The sequence below is a fragment of the Lissotriton vulgaris genome, chromosome 11, assembly GCF_964263255.1.
Source record: "Lissotriton vulgaris chromosome 11, aLisVul1.2, whole genome shotgun sequence".
NCBI lineage: Eukaryota > Metazoa > Chordata > Amphibia > Caudata > Salamandridae > Lissotriton > Lissotriton vulgaris.
Window position 1 is genome coordinate 1,107,092,295 of NC_141699.1, and position 14,942 is coordinate 1,107,107,236.

The 14,942-nt window shown below is 42.7% G+C and overlaps 1 protein-coding gene across 1 annotated transcript in view; it reads left to right on the forward strand.

The window, feature by feature from the left end:
- LOC147684248 (putative cation-transporting ATPase 13A4) overlaps positions 1 to 14,942 on the forward strand; it is a 387,249-nt gene that overhangs the window by 334,368 nt on the left and 37,939 nt on the right. The window contains exon 27 of the mRNA XM_086944648.1: positions 3,645 to 3,819. Within this exon, the coding sequence (XP_086800774.1) occupies positions 3,645 to 3,819 (175 nt within the window). The remainder of the gene's footprint in view (positions 1 to 3,644; positions 3,820 to 14,942) is intronic.

Below are 14,942 nucleotides of genomic sequence, written 5' to 3' on the forward strand. Positions count from 1 at the left end.
GTAAGAGCCTCAAGAATACTTTCCTCTTGAAACCACTCATCCTCAGCAAAAAGATAACTTGTCACAGAGCCTTCTCCGGGACTGCCCCAAAGATATGGAACTCTCTTCCATCTGAAGTATGCAGAACCTCCTCAATGACAACGTTCAAATTGGAAGCCAAAAGATTTATTATGAATAGATTCTTACCTTAATTGGGCTAGGCTCATCTACTCAAAGTCACTGTTTCCTATGTCCATTGTAACATCATTTGTTACTGCTCCTCTTTACTGCATACTGTGACCTCCCTTCATTGCCCGTTTATACCTGTTTCATTGTATTACCCTCCATGGTGCAATTGTCCTGGAATCTGCGATTAATCCTGTTTTTTTTGGCTTTTTTACCCCTACATGATTACAATATTTATTTCCTTCCTTCCATCCTATTGTAAAGCGCTCTGATATCCCTCCGGATCTAGTTCACGCTATATAAAACTTTTTACGTAAATAAAATACAATAAAAATATGCAGATGCTAGCAGAAGCAAGCCATTGTCTCTCTTCAGTGAATTCAATGATGTAGACTAACATGCATCATTAAAGAAATGGAGTCCTCTATCCGAATTGCGCACAAAGTGTGGTCACCAATCACCAAAGTATTCTCAAAGCCATTGTGAGATCCTGGATCATTAACTGAGGTGAAAATAATACCTGGACTCACTGTCACAAAGTTAGTAAACTGTGTTTTGTGGTAAAAAGTTCTATTTAGAAAACCTGGGCTTAACCTGTTATAGCAATTCCATAAAGTAGCTGTTATACTGAAAGTGAAATGTGTATTCAGTTTTATTCAGCACCAAAAGAACATTGAAAAAAAGAAAATAATATTGATCCTAAACTAATTTAAGAAAAATGGATACATGTAAATGATTTAATCAACCACAAAATTGCAAAAATTGTTTAAGGGTATCATGAAGCATTAATTTATGATGAAAATGCCAAAAAATCTATTCGGAACAAAGACGGTATTCATGTATTTATTTTTTGAATGTACTCAACAGTGAAGCCATTTTGCATCCTGGCACACAGCAAAAATACTAGGATAGAGAAGAGGGAAATTGTCAATATAGGCTAGCTGTAGTTTTTTTAAATAAAGCAGCCACAGAGGTCACTATGAGAAATTAGGTTGTTGTTTGTGGGGGTGAAACCCTACTCAAGCAACAGCCACAATCTTTGCCAGGGTGATCCACAAAAGTCACTAAATTAACCTATGCTTTACCTTCTGGTAGATTGGCACAAAAACAGTCAGGCGCAATTTAGAGACATGGAGTAACAGATTTTTGCAGAACTGAAAACTCCAGACAAGAGAAATCACATAATAAGGATTTATTTTCAATTACAATTCCTTAGACACCAAAGATGGCATTTCTACCTGATCCCAAACAAAAGTACCGCTTATTAAATATAATAAGGGATCCCAATGTTATCCTATGGGAGAGGTAAGCCTTAGATTAGTGAAAAATTATTTTGTGTTTTTTTCCATACCATGAAATGTAAAACTTAAAAGTGCACATCTAACATTTTAAATACAATGATTCCCCATGGACTATTTTGGGCCTCCTTTCGGAGGGAGTTATATTTATTAAAAAGGATGTTTTAGGCCTGGTAAAGGGGTTATTTTGACAAGTTGAATTAGTAGTGTAACTCTGCATATGGGCTACAGTGGGAGGCCTGGGGTATGTTTTGAAGGGACTCCTTAAGTCGATTGTGTAATAAGTGCTGCAGGCCCACTAGCAGCATTTGATTTATCAGCCCTGAATATATGGTATACCACAGGGGCAGGGTCAATTAACTTTCAGGCTGGCAGTCTAAAATACTTCCAGTGTTCCCTGCACTCTTATGAGGGGACTCTTGCACAAATACAAAGTGAAATTAGAGTACTTTGAACTTGCTTTCGACTCCATTCAGAAGTACCAATTTTTTCAGATGTTGGGTATTTCTTCCGCTTCATTCCTAATATTAACTGACAGGTGAGGAAACCATCTAGCGTAAGAGTCTACATTCCTCAATGGGCAGGAGGCTCAAACACATTGTCCTGCAAGGGTGTCCAGGACAGTTCCCAGTGCCAGTGGGTTTGTTAGTTCTTCCTCACAGATGCCCTTCCTTTTTCAAGAATAACTGGTTTGACCATTAGCAACATTTCCAAAGGGTATGTACCAGAGAAAGAAGAATTAACTAGTCCTTTCCAGAGCATACACACCGTCTGGTTTTTACTCTTATATACTTCTTACAAGTTCAATTGTGTTTTGAGGGGCTGGTGGTTCCCATCTTCTCTAGTCAATTCCAAGAGGGCTTTAGCCCTCGATTGGTGATAACCCGTTATCTAATACTAATGAAGTTATGAATTGCTAAACTAGCATTGATTTGCTGCACTTACTTTTGTTGGGGAAACCTTGTCTGGTAGTCTTTCTGTATTATTCAAATGAGTGAGCTCTCTTTGAAAACCAGCCCCAGCTATTTCTTCATCCAGGCCCCCACTTTTCAAGGATGGAGACAATGTGACTGACAACTGACTACCATTAAGGACTTTGAGTGGGATTCATTTTACTGTTTGCATGACAAATATTCAGGCCGCCTTCTAGTCATTTTGATAACATTTGATGTTTCCTCTCCAGTATTCTCTGGTAACTATCAGTAGAATTCCAGCAGTAAGAGAAGCATTTGTTTTTCTCACAGGAATGGTATTCCAGACTTCTTTAAATAGCTAATTACTGCTACTAGGGAAGGAAGAGCTTGACCAGAACTTAATGTAAAAATCTGTAGTTACCACAGTATTCGAATTTGGAATTACATTACACTGAATACATTGTCTTTTAAAATTGAAACAACTTGCTGATTATTACTGTAACTATTTCCTAACACGATTTACGTAATGACTTTTATTGACAAGTGGGCTTTTACTATACAAAAGAACTACCACAGAGTAATAAAGAGAAATAAAAGATGTGTATCCTATTGCTGTAGATACTTGACAATACATATATTCAAAATAAACTATATTACACAATCTTCATCCAGATATGGTGGACTTTGTATAGATGACTTAGCTAATGTTACATGTAGGCCTCTAATCATGCTAGAAAGTAGCTTCCTTTGATGCATGGCTGCTGCAACTTAGTTCACAGCAGTTCAGGGCTGCAGTGGAGGCCTGATGTATTGATTTTAAAATCACACATGTGGACGGTGTCCATCTACACTGCTGCCCACATTTGATATTTACCTTTTATGCCATTGGTGCATTTACTGCATACTTTTACTGTGGACTCACTCAAAATGTAAATATGCTGCTTGGGGATAGCCAATTTTTCACTGTGTTTTGGTTTGTGTCAAATTTGATGAATGTTGGGTTTATCACTGTGTTGCATGTAAATAGACACAATAGTTTGTATGGGTGCCATGTCACATCACGATCATGTGTGCTGTATCACAATGCTAGTAATTCAATATGCAATTTTGTGTCTCATTAATAAATAAAAATATTTTTCTCATACCTAGTCATAAAGTCAGAGGCAACAATCTTTTACATGCCAAAGCTTGTTTAAATGGTGATAATATTAGGAAGCAATTACTGGATCAACGTGTATTTCATTTGTGCATGTTTCTTTTCTTTCAGTAAGTCTGAATGGTGCAAACCCAAAGTTATCTCCGTACAGACCAATGAACCGACTGATGTCACCCCCTTTTGTTGTGTCGATATGTCTGCACATGCTCTTTGCCTTCACCATACAGATCCTTGGCTATGTATCAGTTCTACAGCAACCATGGTATAATGCAACAAATATCCATAGGTAAACAACAACTCTGGTGTGATTTGTTATATTTGATTCAGGAATTACAGAATTTTGTTCTGTTTTTAATGTATTGGTTTGTATATGGGGGGGCGTGGCTTGCGCGCCGCTGCATGATGGCGGGTCGCGCTTGAGCTCCAGGGCGACGAGGTTCGTTGGAGGCTCTTTCATTCGTTTCCAGCTGCCCATATGCGGTGAAGATCCTCTCCTGGTCTGCTAAACGTGCCGAGAGCTGTTTGTTTACATTCCCGTCGTCTTCCAGCCCTGCGTGTGTGACTTCTGACAGACGGCGGTGACGCTCGTTATCTCTGTCTGCGACCGCCATTTTAGCTGCTGGTGACGGAGCTCATAATTTCCTCTCAGAGATTACGACATGGACACATTCTTGCCGGGTCAACGAGTTCTCAGGTGCTATTACCCATATTTGGTTACTTTGTAACTATCCATTATTTTCTCTTTTTTTCTCTGCGCTGCTTGGCTGATATTTTGTGGCAATTTTTGCTTACTGACTTTTGGATCACCCTGGTGCATTAGTTTCAACTGCAGCTGCATTTCGTTTCTTCTATGTTTCTCTGCTCTCGCCTACTAGTGTCTGGAAATCTCTGTTATTATCTCCTGTGACTGAATGCATTATAAGTCCGCCTTTTTGGTCTATTCTGCCTGCTTGCTTCCAATGCGTTATATTCCTTACTTTTTGTAAGAAATATTTTACCATTGACCTTCCTTGCCTGCCTCTATTATACCTCACGTGGCCTTTCATTTTTTCTGTGGCTGGTGTTCCATGGCTTCAAATATGGGATGGTCATCAACTACTAAAGATGCTAAGGATCCTGGTACCTCTCTTAAAAGACTCAAATCACTTTCCCCTACGCCTTGTGGTATTGGGTTCTCCAGGCCTACATATTCCGCAAAACCAGCTACACCTTAAAACAGACGTTGGCACGGAAACTGGAAAATGCAAAGACAAGTTTATTAAGACCCCATGGGGTGGTGGTACATTCCTACAGCACCCTTCGGCAATGCAAGAAGTATCACACCAAACATCGGTGCGAGACCTCTTTTATACAGTTTTACAGTAATAAAAATGTAGGCGGAACACATTTACAGAGTTTAGGTACATACATGGTCATTTTTGGAACACAGCCAACTCATGGGAGGAGTTACAACATCACTGGTCAGTTTGGAGGGACATTCCTAAGTGATGACTGTCCACCAGTACAAAGGGCTTAACTGCGCATGTGCGAGCTTGACCAATACTAAAAATAGCCTGTTGCTGGGCAAACTCGAGTGGTCAGTGGTACAGAGAAAGGACAAAAGGGTATGCTGGCCACGAGGCGACGCATTCATATAAAATGGCCGCCGGCACGTTCAAAATGGCTTCCGACAACCATAGTCAAGATAAGGGGAATTCGTGTAGCAAAGCTTAACGCTAATCCGATCACCGTCAAATTACGACAGCCTGAGTCTTCTCAATGAGATACCAATACCACTTTTGATGCAATTTTGACCAGACTTAATGAGGTTCATGATATTGCGCAGTCAACAAAGACTAATATAGATTTACTGCAAGTGGAGGTGTCTGATATCAGGAATGACTTTAAGGCTCTTTCTATTTGTGTTTCGGCCACAGAATCACGTATTAGTGGTGCAGAGGATAATATGCAGAAGCAATCTAGGTCTCTCTCCCGCATGGAGCGCTTAATGGTGGCATTGCGAAGGGATTTCACGGAGCAGGAGGATCGTAATCGCAGATCCAATCTGCGCATTTTTGGGCTGCCGGAAGATGCAGAGAAATCATCCTCTTCTATGATTGACTTTTTATACCAATGGATTCCTTCTACTCTACAAATATCCTTCCAGAGAGACTTTGAATTGAAAAGGGCTCCTCGTGTCCCTACCTTTCGTTCTAAATCTACCACACAGCCAAGAGCGATAATTTTTAAACCACTGCGTCACCAACAGACGGAGCAGATTCTTGCCCACATGAGAAAGGTTAAAGCTGTTATCTGGGAAGGTCATCGAATCTCAATCTCTCAGGATTTCGCCAGGGATACAGTGATAATCAGAAAAGGCTTTCTTAATCTTCGGAAACGTCTTTCTGATATGAACATCCCTTTTTCCTTTTCTGGTCCATCGAAATTTTGTATTACCTTCAAAGGTCGCTCCAGAATTTTTGATGAACCCGCTGACCTAACCTCTTTCTTGGACAATCAGATGGAACTGCAGATGGAGCTTCAAATGGCAACTTCACTTGATCCTGGTGCTTCTGGCACTTGAAGTGTATACTTATATCTCCTCTGCTTTCTCTTTTGGTTTCAGATCTGTTGACTTATAGGTCTCTTATGATCTGTTTGGTGGTTTGATGCTCCTCTGTTGTGGATATATTGGTGATGTCTGTTTGTGGCTTTGCCACTTTGTTGGTTTGATATCTGCAACGAGTTGCCTTTTTTTTTCAGGTTTATTAAGTTTATTTCTTTTTGTTCTGTATAGTGCTCTTATTGATCACTGTTGTTGGTATTCGTTTATTATCTTGTGTGAGGTTTGTCAATTAATGGTATACGGTCTGTCTTCTTCTCTCCCTTCTCTATGCGCTTTCTATCTATATGTTGTACTTTACCACTCTTTTTGGTATATCTTGTTTATATCTCTTCTAACCTTTTTGGTGGTATTCCTTTTTCTTTATGTTGTCCATATTCCTGTTTGTTTTTGTTGTACTTATGCGTCTTATTCCTTCCTTCAGCTTGTTCTCTGCTCGAGTTTGTTTTCGGTTCTTCTAGTATCTCATTTTCTAGCTTCTTTTTATTTCCCTTTCTTTTATGTGTGAGTCTTGGTCTTATGTCCCTCTTTTGATCTTCTCTTTCCTTTGACTTTAATTACTATCTCTTTTACTGTTGTTTTTTTTTTATATATGGTCATTTCGTCTGACATTTTTCTCATGTGCTTTGTTCTTCATTGTTCACATCGTTAAGTATTAATGCATTATATTATACATTGGTTACATAAACTGTTGGATGTATGTCGTTACAACGCATACTTTTACTCCGCATACCATTACAACGCGGTATTTACAACGCATACCGCTACAACGCATAGCGCTTTGGGGTGCTGGATAGTGGTAAGTATAATTTACTATTCTAACTCCAGTCCCCGTGGACCCTAGGGAAGGTGTTGGATAGTAAATTAAACTTACCTCTTATCCTAGAGCGCCCCCCAGCGCAATGCGTTGTAACGGTATGCGTTGTAATGCCTGCGTTGTAGTGGTAGTGCGGAGTAAAAAATGCGTTGTAACAGGTGCATACCAAACTGTTTCATAGATGCTTATTGAGTACGCCTATATAGCTAATGCTCAATTCTTATTATTGTATAAGTTGTCTATATATCTAGATTATGATAGGTGTCATTACTTGCTTTGTTACCTAGTATTATTAATTGCTTCTTTACCCTAGATCTAAGTTTATTATACTTTTTCTCCATGTTCTAGTCTCCTGCTCTCCTATTTTTCATTAATATATAGTTGATTTGTTCCTATATTTTTAAAATCAAATTACGTATTACAAGTTATATCTATTTAATGTAACTTAATTAATTGTTTGTCGTTAATTCTTGCATATTCATCTGCCTGATATAGCGTTTTTTTTCTATTTTTATCCAGTTTGATACATCATTGATTGTGTTACTCAGTAGTTGGTTGCTGCCTCTCTCTATTGTGTCTCCTTTCTCTCTTCTTCCTATGCAACTTGTCTTTGGTATACTCGCTATGCTACCTATGTATTAATTTGTTATATGCTTACTAACTTTATAGACCCACATGATTAATTGTTTTTGCAAATAATCTAATGGTTTTAATTCATATTTCAGATGTTTCTTTCTCCTCATTAAGCTTAACCAGTTTATGCAGTATATTAGGGTGGTTGATGTTATTATTGATTGAACTTTATCCTCCTGACGGTCTCCTTGCTCGCCTTCCCATGTTCCCCCTAGTATGAAGTTGGTCTTTTTCAGACCTCCCCTGCTGGTCCCTCTCCTTCTTCTTCTTTCTTCTATTTTCTCTCTCTTCTTCTTTCGGATTTCCCCCATGGACTCCTCCTCTTCGATAGTTTTGTTTGTTGTCTGGACGCTTGTATTCGTGCTGTTTGTTTTCTTTTATTTTCCATTTAGAGCCTATGTTATCCTTTTCTATGTCTGTTGATGGCCGGTTTGAATGTGTTGTCCCTTAATGTTAAGGGTTTAAATCATCCAGTGAAACGATCGAAAATCTTAGATTATTGCAAATCTCTCTCTTCAGATCTAGTCCTTTTTCAGGAAACTAACGTTTCTACCAGAGAGGCATTATTCCTGAAGAGGGAATGGGTTTCAGATGTTGTTTGTTTCGATGCTTTTGGTAAAAGAAATGGGGTCATTACTTTAATTTCAAAGAATTCCGGTTTATCCATAATCTCTTCCGATCATGATACTGAAGGTCGGTGGTTATTAACTAAGTTGTCTGATGGCAATACGGATCTTTATGTCATAAATATTTACGCCCCTAACAAGGATGATCCGTCCTTTTGGAAAACGGTTTCCAAAAAATTGAATGACACACCTCATTCTGGAAATCATATCGTTGGTGGTGATTTTAACTTACCATTGGACCCCATACTAGATAGAAATTCAGCTTTTCAATTTCGCCCTCCAAAATCTCATAAACAAATGCTTAACATGTGTTCCTTAATTCATCTTCAGGATATATGGCGTCTTCACAACCCCACTGGTAGTGATTTTTCCTTCTTTTCCTCACCTCATTCTACCTTTTCTCGTATTGATTATTTATTGGTTCACTCCTCTCTGGTCTCGGCTTCCTCTTCTCCGCTTATTCATCCTATCCTGATTTCTGATCATGCCGCGGTTACTTTTACTTTGTTGTCCTTTGCTCCTAAATCAAGAGCTCGTTCCTGGAGACTTAATACGGAAATTTTGTATGATGATGCCCAAATTGATCAGTTTTCTACGGATATCGAAACCTTTTTCCTTGAGAATGAAGGTTCGGTCTCTTCCCCAATTGTCCTCTGGGATTCGTTTAAATGTACCTTCCGTGGATAGGTTATTAAATGTATGTCGAAAAGGAATGCTACTATTCAAAAAGAACTTACAGATCTAGCAACTGAAATTAAAAGTCTAGAGTTTTCCTTTCGACACTCTAAGGATAAATCTTGTCTACAGGTAATCAAGCAATTAAAGTACAAATATAACACTATAGTTACCAAAAGAGCCCATATTGGGGTTCAGGCTCAAAAATCCAAAAGACTATTATTAAAAAATCGAGCTGGGAAGATTTTCGCGGCCACCTTAAAATTTCAGGATTCCTCCTTTAAGTCTTCTCAAATCTCTTCTATTAATGATCATCTTGGCTCTAAAAAATTTCAGACTGGGGAAATTCTTGAAGTCTTTCGTGAGTTCTATGATAAATTATATACCCCTTCTAATCAAGCCTCTTTTGAGCAGTGTCAGGACTTCTTGAAAACTGTCCCGGTGAAGTCAATATCCGTGGAAGATAGCACTTCTTTAAATGGTCCGATTACTCCTGAAGAAATTATTGCCGCAATTAAAGCTACTCGTTCTGGGAAAGCTCCAGGGCCTGATGGTTTCCCTATTTTGTTCTATAAAACCTTTCTTCCAGTGATTGTTTTTTTTTTTTTTTTTGGGAGTTTTCTATAGCGCTGGCCAGACCCGAGGGTATCGGAGCGCTTTACATTGGGAGTGACAAGTGTGAAATGGTACAGTAAATATATATATATATTTTTCCGCAGGCTTCATATAAGTTCAATGTTTAACAAAGTGTTCTTCCGCCTGAGGGGCGGTTGTGCGGTAGTGTTTTTGAGGTAGTCATGGTTCTCGGATGTGCAATAGAGGTAGAGTTCGGGAACGCAAGGTTGAGGTAGAGTGCTTTTAGACGGTTCTTGAATTCAGGGAAGGACGGGGTGGTTCTGATGTCCACTGGGATGCAGTTCCAGATTTTTGGGGCGTTGCCGGCGAATGAGCGGCAGGCAGTTTTTTGTTTCCTCGTTTTCAAGGGGATCAGTAGTAGGGAGTTTGATCTTCTGAGGTTTCTGGATTGACCCGCTTTTTTTTGAGCTTGGAGGCTAGATATTCCGGTTTCCCTGTGTGTAGGGCTTTGTGTGTAAGGCAGGCCGTTCTGAATTTTGCGCGCATTTCCACTGGTAGCCACTTAAGATCTTTGAGTGCGGGGGATATGTGGTCAAATTTCCTAGCGCCTGAGACCGATCTGGCTGCTGCATTGAGGGTGGTTTTCAGTGGCGCTAGGTGGGATATGGCTGTGCCGGTTAGGGTTGCGATCCCGTAGTCCAGTCTGGACAGGACCAGTGCTTGGGTGGCTTGTTGGAGATCCTTTTGTGGGATGTGTGGTTTGATTTTGTTGAGGAGCTTCAGGTTAAGGAAGGCGCTTTTTGCGGAGTTCTTGATGTGGTTGGACATAGTTAGTTTTTGATCCAAGGTGATTCCAAGAGATTTTACTGAGTTGGACAGGGTGAGATTTCCTTCGAGGGCGTCAATGGCCTTCACCCATTCAGTTATTTGGGGGTTGTCATCTTTATTGGAGATGAGGAGGATCTCCGTTTTTCCTTGATTGAGTTTGAGGTGATTCGTCCCTAGCCAGTCATGGATTTCTTTTAGTGTGTTATTGAGTCTTAGAATGTCATTGTAGGAAGTGGTTTCTATGTAGATTTGTGTGTCGTTCGTGTATAGATGGAAAGGGATGTTGGCTTTCTTCAGTATGATGGTGAGGGGAACCATGTAGATGTTGAACAGAAGAGGGGAAAGAACAGATCCTTGGGGGACCCCTCTGGTCACGGGGAGAGGATCGGATGTGAAGGATTTTATTTTTACTCTTTGGAAGCGGTTCTGAAAGAAGGAGTCAAACCATTTCAGGACCACGTCATCCGCACCTACTCGATCTTTGAGGGCCTTGATGAGGAGCCTATGGTCAACCGTGTCAAACGCTGCTGACAGGTCTAGGAGGATGAGTAGGCAACATTGATCCGAGTCAAGGAAGTTGCGGATGTCATCTACTATGTTCAGGATTGCGCTTTCGGTGCTGTAGCCTTTTCTGAAGCCTGATTGGTTTTGGTCTAGGAGGTTGATGTTGTCGAGCTGGGTGTTGAGTTGGCGAAGTACGCATTTTTCCAAGATTTTGGCTAGGAAGGGGAGACTTGAGACTGGTCTGAAATTGTTTAGGTCGTTAGAGTCTAGCCCTGGTTTCTTCAGGAGGGGGGTGACCTGTCCAACTTTAAGGCAGTCCGGAACGATGCCATTTTTTAGGGAGCTGTTGATGATTTTACACCAGAGTGGAGCAAGGGAGAGTTTGAGGTCTTTTGCCAATTGGGCGGGGATGGGATCAAGGTTATGGGAGGAGGGTTTGGAGGTTGAGATTAGATTGTGGATCTCGGCTTCGTGGATTGGGTCGAAGGAGGACCAGGCAATGGGGGGTGAGTCTCCGGAAGTGGTTGGTGTTGAGGTTGTATTGAAGTTGATGCTCGCACTGGGCTGATGTCTAGGGATAGTTCAATCTTGGATATTTTTTCGTTGAAGAAGGAGACGAAATTGTCGCATAGGGTTTTGGAGGGTTGGGCATGGACATTGGATGGTTTGGAGGTTTGTTTTTTGATGATATCAAAGAGTTCTCTTGGTCTGTTTTTTGCCTTTGTGAGCGCATTGCAGAAGAAGTTTGTTTTTTCATTGTTGATGTGATTTTTGTACCTTCTTCTCATTTCTCTGAGTTCCTCCCGACGGCCAGAGGAGGGGTTCTTTCTCCACTGGCGTTCTGTGGCTCTGAGGAGCCTCCTTTCCTCGTTGATGTCCTTGTTAAACCAGGTTCTTGAAGGGATGTTCCTGGATTTTTTCTGTTTTAGGGGTGCCAGTTGGTCTAGGATGGCGGACGTGGAGGTGTTGTAATGATTGATGAGTTCGGTAGTTGAGAGGCCTTCCGTGTGGATCGTCAGGGAGGAGGCAATTCTTTCTTCTAGTTCTATAGGGTTAATTTGTGCTAGATTCCTAGACCACGTGCTGGGGGCTGCGATTTTGGGATGTGACTTGATCTGGAGTGTGAGGTGGAATAGGATTAAGTGGTGGTCGGACCAGTCTACCGGGAGGATGTGTTCAATGGAGATTGCGTCGTTCCTGGCGATGATGGCGTCCAGGGTAGCCCCTTTTTTGTGGATCTCTTTTGTGCAGTGTTGGGATAGGTTGTTCGCTTGAAGAAGTTCGTTTAGGGATTTTATTGTGGTATTGTTCTCGTTGTTCCAATGGAGATTAAGATCCCCTAAAATGATGGAGCTGGATTCTTTAAGGGAGCAGTTGGCGATTAGGTCTGAAAGATGTTCTGTAAATATGGTGTTGTTCCCGGGGGGGTGGTATATTAGGTGGCATTGTATCAGGTTGTTGTCGATGGTTTTGATGTTGGTTGTAAGGCATTCGAAGGAGTTGTAGTTGAAGGAGTCGCATTCGACCACTGCATGGCTGTTTTTGTGGATAACTGCCACACCTCCGCCTTTTTTATGGTCCTTCCTATCTTTCTGAATGATGGAGTAGCCTGGCGGAACAAGCATATCTAGGATGGGTAAGGAGGAGTCATCTAGCCAGGTCTCGGTGATGAATGCTAGGTCTATGCTGTGGTTGAGGATGGTCTCTGCTAGCTCCGTCGAGTGTTTGGTTGCGGATCTGCAGTTAATAAGCATGCAGTTGGTCTGGGGGGATTCTATTTCTCTGGGTTCGGTGGGGATGGTGATGAAGGCGATCGGGGGTCTAGGGGGTTTGCGTAGGGGGTGCTCGTTTCTAAGGCTGGTGACTACCTGTATGGAGGACTGGGTGGGGAGGGAGGAGGGAGTTGTGAAGGAGGCGGCTAGTTCGAGCGCCTCTTCTTTGGTCATGGCTTTTGCCGCTCTGTTAGGTCTCCAGGTCTGTGGAGGTGGGCGGTGGTGTGAGATTGTGTGGGGTGTTGCGTTAGTTGATCTTGATGAAGAGTACGTGTCGGGTGGTGCGGGTTGGTGTTTAGGGTTGTGGGGGGTCGCAAGGTTGGTTAGGATCAGGTTTAGGCCTTGAATAATCGTGTTGATTTGATTTTCGATGCGGGTGAGGCGGTCGTCTGGGATCTCCTGAAAGGGGGTGAGTTGTTTTTCGAGTATGGTGTGGTTATGTTGGGATTTAGGGTCCTTCGGGGTAACCGATTGGGTTGGGACGCCTGCTTGCGTCAGGGGCATGGGTGGTGGGGTGCTGTGGTTGGATTGCTTAGGGCGGCTATTCATGAGGGGGGGCAGTGATGGTTGGGTGTGGGGAAGCTTAGGTTTGACCTTATATTGCGCTGGGGGTGGTGGGGGGGTATTCTGCCTCGGTGGTGTTTCTGGGGGGTGGGTCGTGGTCTTGGGCAGGGCTGTGTCTTTGTTTACAAGGTTTTTTAAAACGGGTGAGGGATGCATGGCGGTGGCTGTGTGCCTTGGGGGTGGTGAGGATTGGTTGAGCAACATGAAGGGCTGGTGTGCTTGGTATGGGTCCGGAGTAGTAGGGTTTGCGAGTAGAGAGGGGAATAGGCGGTCAAAGGCCTCTAGGTTGGCGTTGTTGGCTTGGATCAGGACTGTGCCGTTGGAGTATATGGTCACTGAGGTGATCCCATGGTTGGGTAGTTGGTTAGGGGTGAGGAAGGAGAGCTTGCAGCTATGGATCGTCTTCGTTGTCTTTGTGATTAGGCGTTTTTCTCTTAGGTTAGTGATCCAGTAGCCTGGTCGGACAGTGAGGAAGATGAAGTCCATTTTTATTTGGCCTTTTGAGGGGCAGTGGTAGACATCTGCGAAGAGGCATTCGGGGAATTGCCTGATTGTTTTGTGCTTAAGGGACTTTTTTGCACTGGGTGAGATGTTATGTGGGTGGGTGATGGAGAAGGAGTTGGGTCCGTGACGTTTGATGAGGGGGGAGGACAAGGGGTTGGGGTCAAAAGTCATGGTTGAAGGTGGGGGGGCCATGTCGCCCAGGTGGAGCGTTCCTGAGGGGGTCTAGGATTTGTTTGGGGGGGGGGGGCGATGATCAATAAGTGAATGGGGTAGAGGTAGTGGAGGCGACTGATTATGTGTCGAGAGTTTAATTGTTTTCTATGCGGTGAGATGGGGTTGAGGGCACTAGGAGGTTTTAGTCTTAGTCTTTTTCTAGTCTTGTAAGGCCTTTCAGGAATCCTTGAGTTGGATTGGGGGTCTTTGCGTGCTGCGATGTTCGTCGCCCCTTGTACTCCCGCGAGTGGTCAAACTTTCTAGTCGCCCGTGTGTGGCCTTCCTCCTGCAGTTCGTGGGAGAGTATTTTGCTGCCCAGGTGCGATGTGCGGGTGTGGCGCCGTACCTTAGATGGTGTAGTGCAAGACTTGGTATTTCATGGGAGAAGTCCCGTTTTGGGCGCCATCTTATGATCAGGCGTCAGGAGGGTGGGGGGGGACCCCCTCTCGATTCTTGACTTTTTGTGCTGGGATTAATACGATTGAGACTGTACCCAGGTGTAAGAAAGGCAGTTGGGGCTGCTAAGGCTGGTCGCAGTCAGCTTCTTTGCTCCGGTTCCCGCTCACAGTGGTGCCGGGTCAGTTTGAACCGGCTGTCCTAATATCCCCGCCATCTTAAGGTCAGGCGGGGGAGAAACGGTCTCTGGCACGGCGGCTGAGGCTACCATTGTCGTGATTCCAAAAGAGGGAAAAGATCACTCAGAGCCCAAAAACTTCCGTCCTATTTCCCTTCTTAACATGGAGGCTAAAATTTTTGCTAAAATCTTGGCCAAGAGATTAGAGTCCTTCATTCCTAAACTGGTTCACCCCTCTCAAACGGGCTTTGTAAAAGGCCGTCTTGCGCGCGATAATATATGTACATTTTGCCATATTCTTGGTGCAGCTAAACGTTCTCTTCTCCCTGCCGCGGCCTTGGCCCTTGATGCTGAAAAGGCCTTTGACAAGGTCTCTTGGCCTTTTCTTCGAGTTGTCTTGTGTGCACATAATCTTGGTGACTCCTTCATTAATATGGTAAAGTCCCTATATTCTCAACCTAGGGCTAATATAAGGGTTAATGGTGCTACGTCGTCCTTTTTAATCTTCGCCAGGGCACCAG